This window comes from Leptonychotes weddellii, chromosome 6, assembly GCF_054177405.1.
Source record: "Leptonychotes weddellii isolate Sample4059 chromosome 6, ASM5417740v2, whole genome shotgun sequence".
Classification (NCBI taxonomy): domain Eukaryota; kingdom Metazoa; phylum Chordata; class Mammalia; order Carnivora; family Phocidae; genus Leptonychotes; species Leptonychotes weddellii.
Window position 1 is genome coordinate 5,848,964 of NC_138374.1, and position 18,578 is coordinate 5,867,541.

Genomic DNA, 18,578 nt, shown 5'->3' on the forward strand with positions numbered 1-18,578 from the left:
CCTTGCTGAGTCTAGAGGCGTTTTAAATAAGTCACCACCTTCCTCTTTTTAATGAAGCCTTGGTGTATTTCCATAACACACCGCATCCTCCTGGCAGAGAGCATTTCTCCCCGTAAGATCGGTGCTTAGATGAGTTTTTGCTGAGAAGGGAATAGATTTAATTTCTAACATGAAGGAAGTAGCACAGATTTAAATAATTTGTTTTTAGACCAGAGTCGGTAGTAACGTGTGATGATGTCACACTAACCCCTCAGTTAGAGAGAGGGTGTAGCCGAGGCATTTGTGGTGGTGTTTGGAGTCTCCGACTTTTCCTGAGGGCCTCTGACTTTCCTACTGCTTCTTCGTAGGTATTGTACGGATGACATGTTGCAGAGAGAGATGATGTCCAGCCCTTTTTTGGGCAGCTACGGGGTCATCATCTTGGACGACGTCCATGAAAGAAGCATTGCCACCGACGTGTTACTCGGACTTCTGAAGGATGTGTTACTGGCACGCCCGGAACTGAAGCTCATAATTAACTCCTCGCCACACCTGATCAGCAAACTCAGCTCTTACTACGGAAACGTGCCTCTCATAGAAGTGAAAAAGCAGCACCCTGTGGAGGTTGTGTACCTGAGCGGGGCTCAGAAGGAGTCTTTTGAGTCTATTTTACGCCTTATCTTTGAAATTCACCAGTCCGGTGAGAAGGGGGACATTGCAGTCTTTCTGGCCTGTGAACACGTAAGTCATATTCTGACCTCACAGAGGCCTCGGGTTCCTTAGGGGGAACCTTTTAACCTCGTTGGGAAGCTTTTAATAATTAACATCCAGGTGTCCGTTTACTGACTCATTGTTTAAATATTTGGTTCCAACACACCTTTTTTTTTTTTTTAAAGTACTCGAGAAGCCATGCCGGCAGGGTAAATAAGACAGGTTCTGAGCAGAGGACACGGGAGGGCTTGTGAAATCACGAGCTGTGAGAGCAGGGGACAGGGGAGGTGCTCGGGACTCCACAGTGGGGGGTCTCCAGAGCTCTTGGGCCGGGTCTCAGGCTGCCCGAGATGCCCAGCCCCTGCTGCGCCCGCATGCTTGGATGGTCTTGGAGAGAAGATGCACGCTGACCCCTGTCACCCTCTTGGTGGTCTCCTGTGTGACCAGGAGTGTTTGCTGTAGAGGAGGACTGTCCCCTAAGCACTTGACATAGGGCAAAGGAACAAAAAAAGTTCCCACAGATGTTCCTACAATAGTCAGTGGGGTGTGAGGCAGAAAAATAAAATGTATAGCGTTCCCGGAAGGCTTTCTTCCTACACTGGGCTCCTCTTCTTAAAAGATGAATGAGAAAAATCTGATTTGGATTCTAGATGTGCTTTCAAAAGAACAATTCGAAATGTGTAACTGAGCATCTGTTATTGCTTTTACATCCTCAAGATGCCATTTGGGGTTCCTTTGGATTTTGTTTTTGTTTTTAATTGCAGCTGTACAGTGGCCTCCTTCCCTTCTAGCACTCTGTTGGCCGAATCTAGAAGCCTCCAGAATCTCAAGAATTATACCTTTCTTCTTAGAGACTAATTTCCTGGTCTTTGTTTTCCTACCCATCATCTTACTCAGTAAAAGTACTAGTTTTTGGACCATGACCCAAATACGTAGTGATTCCAGTGACTAAGTAGAAACCAAAAAGGAAATTGATTGGCTCAGCCACCAGCTGAACAAAGACAAGTTTCTGAGCTCTCCATCAGAATCTTAAGTTTCACATGCTTTCAGAAATAACTTACAGAAGTATTTATTCCGTTTTACATTCAGAGCATAAAGGATGACTGACCCTCCTAGCTTCAGGAACTTTAGACAGATTTTACCTGCTTCCATAAAGAAAGTAATTTAAAATCTCAGATATATGATAACTACAGCATGTTTATCAATTTTTCATCTATAGATTATATAATTTGTTCTTTTACCTATTACAGTGATTTATTCTATTACCATTTCCTAATCGTGCATGATTCAAGATAGTCAAGAAAGTCCTGAGGAAAGTAATAAAATGATTAAGCAGCCAAGAGAAGGATTTATGAAGATGATTAAAGGTTCTCAGTGTAGCCCGTAGAAGACTTAGAAAGGGGAGAATGGCAGAATTAGCCAGTGTCAATGTCAGTCGCTAGGTGAAAAAGAAGACCTAAGTTTCTGGAGGGGGGGAGTATAATTAAGACTGGTAGAATGAGTAGTCCTTCTTCAAGTCAGAGTAAGCAAAAATTCCCAAATGGATTTTTTTTTAAGATTTTATTTTAGAGAGATTGGGGGAGGGGGGAGCAGAGGGAGAGAGACATGCTGAACGCAGAGCCTGACACAGGGCTCCATCCCATGACCTGAGCCAAAATCAAGAGTTGGCGCTTAACTGACTGAGCCACCCACGTGCCCCCCAAAATGGGTTTTTGAAAAATAAAGTTCATAACAGAATTGGGGATAGTGGATGGATGGTCTTAAGAAAGGTAGTTGATTCTTATAAGTTTAATATAAGCTGTAATTAATGACATGGTGACTTTTGAAATGTCAGACTTTAGGAGATGCATTTTTACCCAGGCTGGGAGTCTAACCCCAGGGCTTACAGAGGCATATAATCTTTCATGAAGTTGGACCAGAAAGACATTTCCTGTGAAGAAACCATAGTCTTGCGATGTTGGGCAGGGGCTGCAGGTCTGACCCGGGTCCTGGGGTCTCTGCAGGAGGCCCCCCGGGGTCCACAGGCTCAGGCAGAGACCTGGCTTGGCAGCGTCGTGCTTCAGCATACCTCTGCCGGACCAGTTTTCCCTCCCAGTTCGGCTCCGAACTCCACAGCTGGTGTCTGCTTCTCCCCGCCTCCCCCCAACAAACTGGACACAGTTCATCTCCTGACAGACATTCCTCTTTTCTTCTTCACCACTTCTGTCAGCATTACCATTAAGATATTCCTCTCCTGGGGCGTCTGGGTAGCTCAGTCTGTTAAGCATCCGGCTCCTGGTTTCGGCTCAGGTCATGATCTCTGGGTCTTGGGATGTTGGGCTCTGTGGGGAGTGTGGAGTCTGCTTAAAGTTCTCCCTCTCCCCTCCATGCCCCACCCTGGCTTGTGCACTCTCTCTCTCTCAAAAAAAAAAAAAAAAAAAGATATTCCTTTCCTGCGGTCTTACAATTTGTCTCTTTGGGAAAATTTGCCTTGCTCTGAAATCCATGTTAACAGCTATTGATCATTTTCCTCCCGTACTATTTGAAGCTTTCTTAATTTCTATATAAAACTTTCAAATCTGCCATGGCAGTTAAGTGTCCTAGGAACGCAAGCAGTTAAGTACATGAACAGAAACGTGCTGCTGGTCATTTTCTATGTTAAGAGCTACATTTATAATTGTAGAAATACTCTGCAGCATTTTGGGTTGGTGAGCACTCGGTGCCCCACGTGCTGTAAGCGCTGGCCTGACCCTCACCAGCTGTGGATTAGTCCCCACGGCCCCGTGCTGCCCCACGTCTTCACACGTGATCGAGGCTTTGAGCCCTCAGTGTTTCTCGTTTCCTCATCACCTGTCTTCTAACCTGGAAAAGTGAAATACGTTACGTAGAGAGCAAAGTTGAGATTTATGGTCCTATCAGCCCAATTCCTGTGCCCATCTAAACCACTCCAGAAAGGCACCGTCAGGTTGAAGGGTTTCTGGGAAGTGCTCTGTGTGGTTTCGGGCCTTTCATTTGGAGGGATCTCCCTTCAGTGTGTCTTGTGCTTTCCATGACTTTGCAGGGAATCCTAGGAAGGCCCCCCCATAGGTCAGTGCACTGTACCCGTTGGGTAAGAAGGAAATGAATAAGAGGTTGGAAGCACCAGATTCGTATGTTGAGCATTTTTTTTTTTTTTTTTCAAATTCTGAAGGTTATGGCCTCAAAGCCCTGTCAGCTGAGCCTGAGGAGTCTGAACCACATACAGCGTCGGTTTCTATTTGCTCCGCTTTTTTGCTTTTGAAGATTTTTTTATGCCTTTTTCTTTCTCCATTCGGAACAAAACTCAACCTAAGAACCCGCCTACAACCAAGAAGGTTTAGTAACTAGAAGCAAATAAAAAATGAGCGGCCAAATTACCTTTTAACAGTATTCTAAGAGAATAAGAGAAACGTTTGGGTCCAGTTTGAAGGTTTATTTTGAAAAATAATTGCTCACAAGCGGGCTGCTGGAATCTGTGTCCATCTCCAAGACCAGTAGCACCTGTGGGCAGCCTGCTGGGAGGAACGGGGGATGTCCTGGGGTGCTGAGCTGCGGCCAGCGGCAGGGACACACAGCCCACGTTCCTGCTGTCCCTGTCTAACAGGCTGTTCTCACATACGATGATGGCATGATCAGAATTGTAAGTTTGTTCCGATTGTCCCATTCGGCAAGTTTTCATTCATTATGATCCACGGTTACACTCTGCTTGGTAGACCTCTGCCGCCAGGAAGCCACCTCTGTGGGACATGTACACAGAAGAATGTAACTGGACACCTCACGTGGAGGCCTCTGCCCCGCTTCCTGGGGCCTCCCTGCGGCTCAGGAATAACTTTCAGACAGCTCACCCATGATGCCATTTTTCCAGGCAGATCGGTCTACAAAACCCTTCTGTTAACCCTCTTCTGCAAATAAACGAAGGAAGGAGAGTGAGTGAGCTAGCGCACTGGAAAACGGAATAGGTCTTAAAACTTGAACGGTCACGGAAAGTCATCTTTTTTTTTTTTTTTTTTAGAGTTTTAGTGAAATCTAATGAATGAAATGAGGCTTCTTCCATTTGGTAGTTTGTTGGGCCCTTAAGAAAGTAGAAATTTTAGAAACATAAATAAAAAAGGTGTAAGAATTAAATTAAGTGACATCTTTTTTATATGAGGTCTTAAAAAACTAGTTGTATTTGAGAAATAGAAAAATACTATCTAAAATGCCTTGCCTGTTGAGCATTTTGCACTAGTTAGTTACTTATGTATAGTTTTAAGGGAAATAATTTACTTTTTTTTTCAATACATTTGGCAGTGAAACAATTTAAAAGGATATTTCTAAATGCCTGAATCATGCCAAGGTGTGTGAATTAGCAGTGAATATTTCCTGCCTACTTCATTGCATGTGTGCTGTCTTAAAGTACTAATGGGTCAAGACAGCTTTCAGAGTGACCCAGAGACCCTGATTACAGAATGTTTATGTGTATATGTTTTTATTGGAAGCCCAGAGATTGTTTTATAATTCTCTACTCTGTCACCATTTAGTTCACAGTGATGCATCATCACTGATGTGAAAATAACTTTGGTTTTCCCGTCATTGGTAATGGATTTGAGAAAATGCATCAAGCTAGAAGCATAGGATAAATGCATGAAGGCACAGGGTAGTACATTTCACAAGAGGAAAACCATTTTGGACTTAAAAAGCCATGAAATTGTTAATAAATTATATTTAACTTCCCCAAAGAAATGTTCTTGTCCAGTTACATCCTCACGTAATGATTCACATAGACGACACAGGTATTTCTTTCCTTGTATACATTATGCGGCTTTTGCCTATAGTTTTATTTAATTAGACCTTTTTTTAAGTAATAAAGTTGTTTGTGACATGTTTATTCTCATGGCTGATGTTATTTTTTACTTTAGGATATTGAGAAAGCCTATGAAATCATCTGTCAAGAAGGATCGAACTTAAACCCAGATCTTGGAGAGCTGGTAGTTATTCCTTTGTATCCAAAAGACAAATGTGCATTGTTCAAGCCAAATGATGAAACAGAAAAAAGATGCCAAGTTTATCAGAGAAGAGTGGTGTTAACTGCGAGCTCTGGGGAGTCTTTGATCTGGAGCAACACAGTCAAATTTGTTATTGATGTGGGTGTGGAAAGGAGAAAGGTAATTATCGTCGAGTCGGTAAACCATCTGCTGATCATTGTCCTTGGGTTCCTGCCACTATGCCCACTGGGGAAGTGAGGATGAAGCATGGGATCTGGGGAGTCTCTGGCTCCTGTGTGGAAAGGGAAAGTATTGCGAGTCTTGTTTACCCATTACTGCCTTTCCTTAGCATGTAGGTAATCCCCAAACTGAGTTGACGGAGGTGTCACAGGAAGACGTCTTTAGAAAAGACACAACTAGGGGCGCCTGGGTGGCTCAGTCGTTGAGCGTCTGCCTTCGGCTCAGGTCATGATCCCAGGGTCCTGGGATCGAGCCCCGCATCGGGCTCCCTGCTCAGCGGGGAAGCCTGCTTCTCCCTCTCCCACTCCTCCTGCTTGTATTCCCTCTCTCACTGTGTCTCTCTCTGTCAAATAAATAAATAAAATCTTAAAAAAAAAAAAAAAAAGAAAAGACACAACTATAAAGATGATGGCTCTCCTTGTCAGTGGTTTTTCTTAAGCTCTGGTGCTAGCAAGGCAAATTACTGGACTCTTAAACCAACCTTTCCCTATGGTCCATCCACTGAGTATTTTTGGTAGCCCCGTTATCAAAATGATTAGCCTCTTCCCTGAGGTGATTTACCAGAAATTAGTTTCAAGTACACGGACTTTAATCTTACCAAGTTTTAGCTTTAATGTTGATATGATAAAATTCTAAAGTTTTAAAAATATTTTTTATAACTACCTTTAAAGAAGAAAATTAGGAAAAAGGGAAGTAGGATATCTCAAACTCTCAAAGACACTGGAACTTAAGAAATCCTAGCATTTAAGAACTGAAGGAACCTACCCAAGTATTGATCCGTTTCACCTTATTAGAGATTACGTATGCTTTTATCCCTCGAGGAAACCGGGTCTTCTGAGTATCTTATTGCGACAGAGCAATTCCAACCATTCTGAAGGTTCCCTTGGAACCAGTTTGGGCTCTTACTGAATTAGTCCACCATTCAGAGAACCCAGGGCTATTACTTGCCCCCCTCCAGCCCCCGTAAGAAAAAAAAAAAATCACTGTTGGTGCCATATGCAGTTTTTGTCTGAGCTGATATGACCGGAAAATCTCAGCATATTATTATCAAGGTCAGACCGCTGAGATCACAATTTGAATAGAACCTTGAAGAGACGCACCGACCGATGATAATGCTTTCCTCCGTGTGGTGGATGCCGATCTGTTGTCATCACAGGGTCGTGCTTTGAGAAGTGACACCGCTAGCATTTCAGGAGATGGTGCAGAGGTCCCATATTTATGGAACCTACAATGAAAGCAGACAACTTGAAATCCATTTGTTAAGGTGCTAGCAGTTTCTATCTCAAGGCAAGTGAAACAATAATAAAGATGGTCCAGAGAGAATGAGTCCATAGCAGAGCATTTCACCAAATGCTGCAAACCACACGCTCCCCTCCGGTACAGCGAGCCTGCGAAATCTTGAGTGATCTGATGCTAAAGTTGCTGTGTCTCCATTTAAAGGTGTACAACCCTAGAATAAGAGCAGACTCACTCATCACGCAGCCCATCAGCCAAAGCCAAGCGGAGATACGCAAGCAGATTCTCGGTTCGTCTTCTTCAGGTAGCACCACGATCACGAAGACTGCTGTATATTCCTGAACGAAGGCAACCTAGAGACATTAAAACCACTCTCCTTGGTTTCTTCTAGGAAAACTCTTCTGTCTGTACTCTGAGGAATTTGCTTCCAAAGACATGCGGCCACTGAAGCCGGTGGAAATGCAGGAAGCCAACCTCACCAGCATGGTGCTCTTCCTGAAGAGAATAGACATCGCGGGCTTAGGCCACTGCGACTTCATGAACAGACCAGGTAGCTTTGTGCTCGCGGGGCGCGGGGCCAAGACGGGCCTCCTTGCCTCCTGTCCAGGCCCGGGCCGGAGAGCAGGTGGCCCTCGGCAGTGCAGGCAAGTGTGGGGTGGCGGGCGTGTGTACGGAAGCATTTTTCCCTTTAGAGGCAAACGTTCTTTGAAGGAATTTTTTTTTTTTTTTAAGGTTTTACTTATTTGCGAGAGAGAGAATGAGAGACAGAGAGCATGAGAGGGGGCAGGGTCAGAGAGAGAGGCAGACTCCCTGCTGAGCAGGGAGCCCGACGTGGGACTCGATCCCGGGACTCCAGGAGCATGACCTGAGCCGAAGGCAGTCGCTTAACCAACTGAGCCACCCAGGCACCTTCTGAAGGAATCTTTTTAAAAGCCTCTAGAAATCCCTGCCCTGAGGCAGTGGAGGATGGTCTGCCATGGGAGCCGGGAGCCCAGGAGGGTGGGCCCGAGGGGCCTGCTGGGGTCTGAGTGTGGCGTCTGCGAGGGCAGGCGACTTCTGGCAGCTTTCAGGTTTCCTGGTGGGACGTGTGTCAGCCTACAGTCCTTCCTCCTGCATCACTCTGTCACACGGGGGAGCCCCCCTAGAAGTTCCCTCCTTTGTAATTACGGTCCAGCTCTCCTGTGAAGGGGTTAGGTTCTTGAACCTAGGGCTGAGACTAGTTACAGGCCGGTCACGGTTCTCCGGGGGAATCTCTCCTCTGGTGGGTCCCGTCACCCAGGAGGTGCCGGCGTTCTCCCCTCCAGGGCCGCCCCCCCCTCGCTGGGACGGCGGCTGCTCTCTGGGGCACCAGCAGGGTGCTGCGGAAAGGCCGAGAAAGCACGGGACAGGCGGCTTCAGCAGTGTGTGGGGCGGCCACGCCACATGCTGAGCTCAGGAAGGGAAGCCGGGACCTTCTCTTCTTAGCCTCCCGCCTTCTCGCACATTCCCGGTTGGCTTCTCCTACCTGGTGGGCAAACGCTCTTCCGCTCTGCCTGCAAGGTCTGGGGGGTGGCACTGGCTATGGAGTTTAAACCGTCAGCCGTCAGCCGGCAAAGAAAGGCTGAAAGTAGCAAATGCTCTCCTTGTTCTTGTCCATTTAAACATCTGCCTGTCCTCTCAGGGAGAACGGCAGTACCCTCTGTATGGGCCGCACAGACATAGTTCAAAGCTGCAACAAGCCTCTGAGGCAAATGCTCTGATTCGCTCCATTTTACAGATGAGGAAACTGAGTCACAGAAATCAGGTCACGTACACAGACGGAGAGGGTGAACACTCTTGAGAGTGTCTCCTTAAACACAGCGGAGCCCCATGGGCCTCAACATCTCTCCCAGTCGTCTGTGCCCTCTTTTCCTTGGGGAGTTGTCTGGCGCTTCTCCACTGCACCCCCAGACCTCCAGCGCCCCACCCCCGAGCCGGCAGGGGCGGCTCAGATGCGGCTTGTTGAGCGCGGCCTGCCGGGGCTTCAACAGGAAGGGATGCCTTCCGCTGCCCCCCTCCCGCCCCCCCGCCACGGGAACTGTGGCGAGCTAGACGGGTGGGGGCCGGGGGCCCAGGCAGGCCGGCCGTGCTGGTGGCCTCCTTCCCGTGGCCTCCGTGCCGTCACTTTCCAGCCGCCCCCTCCTCTCCCAGGTGTCCTTCTGACCACTGAGGAAGAAAGTGAGGGTCTCTGCCACGTGCCCCCATTTCTCGGGTTTCTCCTCGGTGACCTCAGAGCTTCGGACGACTTTGCGGGAGGCCAGTTGGCCACAGTGACCCCTGCAGAGACCTTCCAGAGACCGAGCTCTGAAGAAACACGCTTCGTTTTCGGGAAAATGGCTGCCCAGCTCCCCTGCTCGTCTCTTAGGCCCCGAATCAGCACGTGTTGACTCCCTAGGCGTCTTCTTGGCTGCGGACAGCGGCTGTTCGGTGAGCTTGCCGTGAAGGGAGAAGCGGACAGCAAAGCACAGCAGTGCAGAGAACCCTGTGTTTCCCCGGGGGCCCCGTCTGCGCTGCTTAGGCCCGGAGCTGGTCACCGGGGACCGAGGTTAGGGCGGCGGCTTATTGTTGTCTCCCGACAGTACGCACAGGACTGTGTTCTGCTGTGCTGGGGGAAAAGCTAACTGTGGAGTCACTCTGGCTCATCATTTTAGGAGGAAAAAAAGATGATGCTTGCAGCTGGTGCATTTAATTCAACTTCCCATTGAAATATGCAAATGCAGCAAACCTGTTACCCTTTTCAGGATTCATGAGCCATGTGAAAATGAATTTGGCATAACTAGGCTACAGGCTATTCATTGAACTCCCTTGATAAAGATCTCTTAAAAAGGACAAAAAGAGCGTCCATTGTTTTTTCTTCCCTGGTGCTGAAGATTGACCTCCATCACGAGCGACACCATCACTGTTGATGTGGATCAGGAGGCCCAGGGTCAACTGAGCACACGTTTCCTTCTGGGAAGCAATGGCACCTACACCGAAACTGGGGACAAACTAGCTGCAACGTACCAGCCTGCACCAAATGTCATCTTTGTGTCTGGGTGCAGAGCTCGTGTGGGTGAGACGACTGGCTTTGGAATGATCCGGGAAGAATGAACCCACACACAGACTGGCCAGACGTGGTGTGCAGGACGAGACCGAGCATTCGGGGAGGCGGGCAAGGACACAGGGACAGAATCACGCCGCGGCCGTGGACGCCAGTGTTGGGAGTCGGCAGGACGAGGGCTTAGAGATGCTGCAGGGGCTTGATCTGCGGTGATGCTGCAGGAAGTTCCCCAGAGGAGTCAGGATCTTCTGGAATCCCGTCTGCCGCAGGAAAGCCTCGATCGTGTGCACGCTGGCGAAGTGCCTCTGCTTGTCTCTGCAGCACTGGAAATGGGGCATTTCGCTTCGGGGTTTGCAAAAGGGTCTTTAAATGTGACCATCTGTACTCAGAGGAGAGCAGGGGCACAAGGGGCTGCAGACGCCACGTGCATGTGCTGGTGCTCGCAGACGGCCTCGCCGCACACCCCCCAGCCCCCCTGACAGCCCCGGACGTGAGCAGAGAGGCCGATGCCACACGGGCAGGAAGCCCCCGTCCAGGTGTCCACGTCAGCGACGGTCGCACTTGCAGAGTTTGTTGCTGTATTCAGGTGGCGGGGTGGGAGTGTGGAAAAGAGGCACAAAGTACTTTTTCTTCACTTCAGTGAAGAGGGAGAATGGGAGAGATTTTAGAAGGCAGAGAATGGAAGCATTTTCAGCTCTTGATTCGCATTAGGCTTGTCATGGGTCCTGTGAGCACGGGACTCTCTCTCCAGGCCAGGATGTTGGAGGGCAGAAGGGGACGCTGTTGTTAATTAAGCTGTGGCGAGCTGTGGGACTGGGCCGTGCTTGGCCCGCCGGGCAGAGGGGCCCCGGATGAGGGGCCGCACCAGGGAGCTCGGGCTCCCAAGCAGACTGCCAGGGCTCTGGCCCCGGCCCCCCACTCCCGTGTCACATCCAGCATTGTGTCACCCCCTTGGGCCTCAGTTTCTTCATCTGAGTGTGAGCATAATCAAAGTAATTGGCCCATAGAGTTGGCAATATAAATCCATTTACGTGACTGGCCTATAGTAAATCCTGTAGCTGTCCCCACCTGTGTGACTCCTACCTGAGCTCCGAAACAGGCCTTGGGCCCTGAGCGGCAGAGTCCCTACAAAGGGCAGTTTTCACCGTGTGAGAAGCAGATACGGAGCTGCAGGCGTTCGGAGGCAGCCCCAGGCTGCTCACAGCAGAGCGTCCGGCTTGGAGCCAGAAGACACACAGCAGGTGCAAAGGCCCGGGCCCCCGTCCCCGTCGTGCAGCGCGGAGACAGGCTGCTGAGGCCTGTGTCTCTGGCACGTCACTTAGCTTTTCTTCATCTGTGGCATGAGGATACGGTGTGTGCCCTCTCGTGTCAGGGGCTCCTAGAGGCTCACAGGAGATGATTTATGCCGAAGTGCTGTGTGTAGTGTGTAGAGGGTGAGGTTGGGCAATTGCCAGGCTTTATGAGCATGTCCTTTGAAATTTGAGGAAACAGAAGCCTGCCCGTCCTGGCCTCTTCAGAGCCAAACTCGTAAACCCGTTTCCTAGAAGTCCCAAGACTTTAGAGTCTACACCGTCAGCCCAGAGCCATCTCCTGATTCCTCAGCGTCTCCCCTCTGTGCACTGTGCACGATGCCCAAGTCCCAGTCCTAAAACCAGTTGGGACCAGAAACTTCCTTTTTTCTTTAGTCCTCTCAAGCTGTGACTTTATTTCTCTCTGTCGTCTTTCTCCGTGTGTGTGTGATGAATGCAAGTACCTGGCACACGGTGAGAGCTTTGAGGGCAGCCGTTCTTGTTCCTTCCATAGGCCAGCTTGGCCCCTACCTTTTCGAAGCTCCAGCGGCACCTGAATTATTATGCTGTGGTGTATTAGTTAGAATTCCTCTGGACACGGTGCCAGCAATGCGGTTCACGCTAGCGTAAACACAAGTGAAGGATCATAAGGACATTGGGGTGTCCTGTGAAATCCAGGGTGAGAAGGAAGTCAAGCCTCAGGAACACTTAAGAAAACAGAGACTTGAACAACCTTGGCACACGGGGTCTCATCTCTGGGTCTCTTGGTTTTTCTCCTTTGCTCTCTCTCGTCAGTCCTCATGGCAGAATCTCAGCTGTATTCTCCAAGTCAGCCCCTGGAAACCCCTCAGCTTCTCTTGATCCAGACTCTGAACCCCCGCCCCCCACCCCCGGAGAGCGTCACTGGCTTGGGTTGAGCAGGGTCCACCCTGACCCAGGCAGCCGTGTCTGGAGGTTAGCGGTAGTCTGGGAGGTGGTCACGTGCTACAAAATCGTGCTTCCCTAGGACTGGGGGTGCACTTCCTTGAGAAGAGGCCAGTCGGGTAAAATTGCATCTCCGGACACTGGAAATTGGTCGTTGGTTTATATGTGGGTCTCCCTCCTAAGACCTCCAGCTCCAGGAGGGCCAAGGTTGGGCCCATCCGCCCACATGTGTCCCTGCCCCTGGGGCCTTGCAAATGCCACAATCACAAGACACTCACATGTGGCTTGAGAGGAAGTGAGTGAATGAGTTGAGTGTTATCCTTAGAAGGAAATAAGTCCACTAACCAACAGCCAGCAAGGCAGCCCCTGGAGATGGACTCCGCTCCCTTCTTCCCCTTAGTCCTTTCCTAGGCCTGGGCTGGGCGGGAGTGACGGGAGGTGCCAGAGGCTCTCTGGTCTGCGAGGCTGTCCTTCCAGGGCACAGCACGGAGCGGTAAGCTCAGAGGGCTCCCTGCCTCGTGCTGCAGCCCGAGAACCCCGTCCGTGGCAGGGCTGGGGACAAAAGGGTCTGCTGCTACCCGTAAGGAGTCACCTTGCCGTGGGCATGGCGCTGAAAACGCGTCTCTCCCGGTGACCAGTGGAGGCCCCCCTATCTCTCAGATCCTTTCCAACTCTAGCGACGCCAACCGAACCTTAATCCAGTATCCTTATTGGTTAGAGAGTAGGTTAAGGGGTCTTGGGAAAGAAAGGAATCAACCATGGGGACTGCTGACCAAGAGACACCCCCTGCCCGGTTCTGCTCCGGCACGACATCTGTTAGCACTGTTTCCCATGGCCCGCACTTAAACGACGCTGCTGTGAAGAGCCTCGTCTACACCCTTCTGCTGTTTAGCTGAGACCGTTTTATGAGCCACACTGGGGAGATGTCTTAAAGTGTGGACGTAATATTAGCAAATCCTATTCAGTTATTTATTGTTGTTCTTTCACCTGTGTAATGTTCCTTCTGATATAATAAAACCCCAAGAACATCCTCTTCTGGTGTTAGGACGGGAGCAGAATTAGGAAGTTATTTCGTAATCCTGTGTGCCACCAACTGAGCTGCAGGGCATAAAAACAAGGAGTAGTTGCCCTTTGGGGACAGAGCCCAGCTGCGGAGCCAGATGCTTACGGGGACAGTTGCCAAAGATCCTGTAAGTTACAATGCAGCAGCTTTGCTGATTTATAGAAATTGGTTTCTAAACAGTTTTCAGTAATTAAGTTTGTGCTCGCAACCCGCTCCTGCTGTGTTTAATCTGAGATGCGTGTTTCTATGACTGCGTCTCACACCTTCGCCAGCAGGTCAGCTGTTCCTTCATTTCATGGCTCACTGAGAGAACTCTTGGACTTTTTTTTTGCTAAATAGCCCATCTGTCTCCTTGCCGGGACTGTGGCCTCTCAAGGTCTCCTCGTTGCCCAGGGGTGTCCAAGAAGGAACGAGGAGCGCACCAGTGCTCCATGCCAGCACCCAGGCGGGACTGGGGGAGCAGAACGCGGGGAAGGACAGGAATCTCCTGGGAGCCCTGCGCTGCTCAGTGGTTCAATCTCAATGAGAGAATTCGAAAGCAATAGGGAAGTTAAAGTTCTTCTCTCCCAGTCGGGGATTAAAGCTGTGCTCCAGGTCGTTCAGCGGGCGTCTGGAGTCCAGGCAGGTTCGCAGGGGGCTGCTTCTTAGAGCCTCTGGCAGCCCTGACACCTGCTTTTCCAGAACTGATCTGCTTGCGACCGATGCGTCTCAGGTTGAGATCAGGCCCGTTACCTGCTCTGCTCTTCTGCAGCGAAAGGACTAGAGACTTGACGAACTGCATGTCACCCTCAGCGAGCCATATCTCCATCCACAGCAGTGGTTTCTCCTGTTGTTTTCATGGCATCTTGTTAGCAACGAGGGGATTGTAGCAAATCTGAGTTGGTGACTGGCCTTTGAGTTACACAGTTGGCCTGAAATTTTGATAAGTAGCTTAGTGGTCGGTGTTTGAACAGCAAATAAGAAAATTTTTACTATTTGTTACATTGAACTCCCAGATGCAAGTAGGTGAAATTGCTGCTTGGGTCCCCATCATATTCATCTCCTGCTCACAATGTACCTGCGAGAGTTGAGACACATGAAAGTGATCTGGAGGTGCTCGGAAATCCTTCAGTGTCTGGGGTAGAACACGACAGCAGCTTAATACTGTGTGGTTTGCTTCTTTGTGTGGCCTTTATTGCTGTACCACCTGCCCGACAGATGAAACACACACGTACTTATTGATCTCCTCTTACTCTGCAAGGGCAAGGAGAGTACCTTGCTTTGAACAAATGGATTATCTTTTTTGGTGGGGATTAAGCATATGTGATAAACACCACACCATTACTGATGTTCTATAAACTTAAGAAATACAGATCTGGAGAAAATCAGCCTTCTGCCCTTATTTGCACCGGCAAGTAACTCTTAAACATCCTTGCCTATTTCTGTCATCTCTGCAGGTTCTGGGTCAGTTTCAGTTGATTAATTTTTCTCTTTATTATGGGACTGTATTTTCCTGCTCTTCATGCCTCTACGTAATTTATTGGATGCTAGACATTGTACATTTTGCTGTGTTGCATATTGGATATTTTGTGTTCCTATAAATACTTTTGACCTTTATCCTGGGTTGCAGGATGATCCTTTCAGGTCCTGGTTTTAAGCTCTGTTAGCTGGCACTGGAGAGTGCACATCAGGGGTGGGGGGCGGGGATTCTTCCCTTCTGCTTCTCCTACCCGGGGCCCCATAACTGCGATTTCCCAGCCCAGTGGGTAGAAGTGGGCAGTATCCTAGATCCCGTGTCAGGAGACGGCACTGTCCCTCTAATCCTCTGGATGGTTCTGTGACCCGACATAGTTTCTTCCGCGTGCTCCGCTGACGAATCGAGGAGACCTTTCGTGGATCTTCCAAGTCCTGTCTCTGTATGGCTCTCTCCCATCAGGTAGTCCCACCTGCAAGCTCTGGCCACCTTAGCCTCCTTGGACCCTCCGCACCAACTTCATAACTCCAGCAGGCTCCATCTGGGTCCACTTCTGGCACTGCAGCCGGGAAACTCTTTCAAGGCCTTACACTGGGCAGTCATGGTGCTCACCTCATTAGCGTCCCCCTCTCAGGAATCACTGTCCTTCACTGCCTGACGTTCTTTGTCTTGCAAGCTGTCATTTCACATGTCTTGCCCACTGTTTGGTTGTTTCATGTGAGGGGAGGCCCAGGACTTGTCACCCCATCTTGGTTCTAGGAGATGGGTGATGATTTTTTTCTCTGCTAGCCCCAGAAAGTCTGATGCAGGCTCTGGAAGACTTGGATTACCTGGCCGCACTGGACAATGATGGGAATCTCTCGGAGTTTGGGATCATCATGTCGGAGTTTCCTCTTGACCCACAGCTCTCAAAGTCTATCCTAGCATCCTGTGAATTTGACTGTGTGGAGGAGATGCTGACGATCGCGGCCATGGTGACAGGTACTCCTCTGGGAGCACGGCTCCTTTGTGCTGTCAGTTCGTCCCAGGTCTAGATTTAAGTGAGATCTGTTTGAAATATTTTAAGAACCTAACAGAGACTTTGACCAATTCATTTAACCCTTTGAAGTGATAATTAAGTACTTTAATAGATTTAAAAGGTAGAAAGTTAGACGAATTATCTTTTTTTTTTTTTTAAAGATTTTATTTATTTATTTGACAGAGAAAGAGAGAGCAGGGGGAGTGGGAGAGGGAGAAGCAGGCTTCCCGCTGAGCAGGGAGCCCGATGCGGGGCTCGATCCCAGGACCCTGGGATCATGACCCGAGACAAAGGCAGATGCTTAACAGCTGAGCCACCCAGGCGCCCCACAAATTATCTTAATATGAAAAAAATCAAAATCCAGTGAATTACTCATTGAAAGAAAAATGTGTCACTAGAAGTGTTCTTCCCCAAAGAGTGATGCGTTTCTGTTTTTATTTCCTACCTCCTTCATTCTTCTTGCTTTCTGTGTTTTAATGATTTCTTTTACTGGCAGCTCAGGCCAAAGGCTGTGGCTGGGCCTGAGTAGCTCCAGTCCCCGGGGGCCCCCCTGCTCTGACTGTGGTACCAGCAGGGGACTCACTATACCTGACAGAGGCAAACATAAACAGGGACAAAAACATGATGATAACATCCTAAGTCTCTGATTTCTAAGTAAGCAAGAATAACATTTATTCAGAGAAATGGGAGCGGTTCTAGATGCACAGCAGTGAGCCCTTCCCTCTGCGTGTTGTGCTCAGGTCAGAGGTCTCCAGTCTCGCTGACCTTGTGACCTTTTGCATCTTAAAGCTCCCAACTGCTTCTCAAATCTGCCACATGGAGCTGAGGAGGCTGCCTTGACTTGTTGGAAGATGTTTTTACATCCCGAAGGAGATCACTTTACCCTCATCAACATTTACAAGGCCTACCAAGACATAGCTCTGAACTCTGCCAGTGAAAGTAAGTGAACGCTTGTGATTCGGAGCATCTAATTTCCACCTTTCCTTCCCCAAAGAAAGCTGAGTTGTTGTTCACCCTTCTCTAGCCCTGTTGGTCACCCGAGGGGCTGGCGCTTGAGGGTCTGGCTGTGCTCGCTGCCGTGCGTTGGAACCCCAGCGCTCAGCCCGGCCAGCCCTCAGGGAGCTAGGTCGGCATGGATGACATGGGGCCACAGAGACTTGCACGGCACAGCTCCCACCCTCCAGGGTCGGGGGAAGAAAGAACTGCCATCTCCAAGTGCCCTGGGGTCAGAGCTGTGCTTTGTGCTTTCCCTAACATCCACATTCACTCCTAGGCGGAGAGAGAATACGGACATTCAGAACCAAACCAAACCAACCACCCCGGGCCTCAGATACTAGGAAGGAGTCGGTGGGTGTGCTGAGGGGGGCTGGAGAGAACTGGACTGGAACTTGGCCAAGGGGAGGGGAGGGGAGGGCATGTGGAAAAGCTGAGGCAGAAGTCCTGATGCTAGCCGACAGTGAGCCCGACAGTGAGCGTGTGAACTTCCCCGAGGGGGACCCGACGAAAAAGGAGCTAGAACACCCTCCTCCCTTAAAGACAGGAAGAGGATCCTGAGGGGCGGGCAGGGCAGAGCAGCGGGCGCAGGCTGGGGCCTCCAAAGGCAGCCAGTGAGGGGCTCCCTTCCAGCAAGGGAACCTTTGTTTTCCATGAAGCATCTTTTACCTCCTTTGCTCTGGTGGACAGGATGAAAAGTGAGCTGAAAAAGATGACATGGCAGTTTGAATGGCAGTACCGCTATAGAGAGTGGGGAGTTAATTTTTCAGAGCTGAGAAGATAAAGTCAGTGGAGCCAGCAAGGATAGGGGGACCTTGGTGGCATCTTTTGAGAGCAAGGACGGTGGGTGCCATTGTTTGCCCAAGTACATGCTCTTGTTGCTGAGGCGGCCTGAGGGCACAGGACAGGGTCAACCGGGGTCTCCTCCCTGCTGTGCCAAGGCCAGGTGCATTCCCAGCACAAGACAGAACTCCAGGTCCATCCTAAGTAACTACGGGTAGCAAGAAAGCATTAACTTCAAACTGAACCAGATGACTGAATTTTAATATAAAATTTGCAGCTAGAGCGGGTAGATGAGCTTAACAGAATTCCCAAATCAGCCTAGTAGTAATCCTTTTCTTATAAACACGTTGAGATATTTTCATGGCTCAGGGGAACTTCTACCGTAGACCTGCCCCTCCTAGTTTGAATAAATGCTGGGGCCGGGTACATCCTCACTGTTCTTACACGAGCCAAACGGTCAGAGACACCCTCCTCTGTCCCCCTTCAGAGCTGCCGATGAAGGGGGCTACACTGGTCGGCACTAGAACATGCTGCTCCCACAGCTCAGTGGGCTTCCAGAACCCCCACGGCCAGTGCAGGTCCTGCCAGCCAGCCCCTGTCCCTGCAGCCTCCCTCCCACCCGCTCACATGACCTCCTCTTGAGGCGAGGCGGGCAGAGGACACAGAGATCACACCTCCTTCCCGGCTGGGGCTCTTACCGCTTATGGCAAATCATTTCTTCTTTCCTTGCCAGACTGTGTTGAAAAGTGGTGTCATGATTACTTCCTCAACTGCTGTGCTCTCAGGATGGCAGACGTTATCCGAGCTGAACTCTTAGAAATTGTCAAGCGAATCGAGCTCCCCTGTGCAGAACCTGCTTTTGGCTCAAAG

The 18,578-nt window shown here is 49.6% G+C and overlaps 1 protein-coding gene across 1 annotated transcript in view; it reads left to right on the forward strand.

Moving 5' to 3' along the window:
• Positions 1–18,572, forward strand: part of DHX32 (DEAH-box helicase 32 (putative)) — a gene marked incomplete at its 3' end in the record, with an annotated part of 47,791 nt that extends 29,219 nt beyond the window's left edge. The window contains exons 4-10 of the mRNA XM_081823308.1: positions 348–720; positions 5,586–5,831; positions 7,332–7,431; positions 7,519–7,677; positions 15,704–15,895; positions 16,722–16,871; positions 18,442–18,572. Coding sequence (XP_081679434.1) covers positions 348–720; positions 5,586–5,831; positions 7,332–7,431; positions 7,519–7,677; positions 15,704–15,895; positions 16,722–16,871; positions 18,442–18,572 — 1,351 coding nt within the window. The remainder of the gene's footprint in view (positions 1–347; positions 721–5,585; positions 5,832–7,331; positions 7,432–7,518; positions 7,678–15,703; positions 15,896–16,721; positions 16,872–18,441) is intronic.
• Positions 18,573–18,578: the final 6 nt, after the last annotated feature.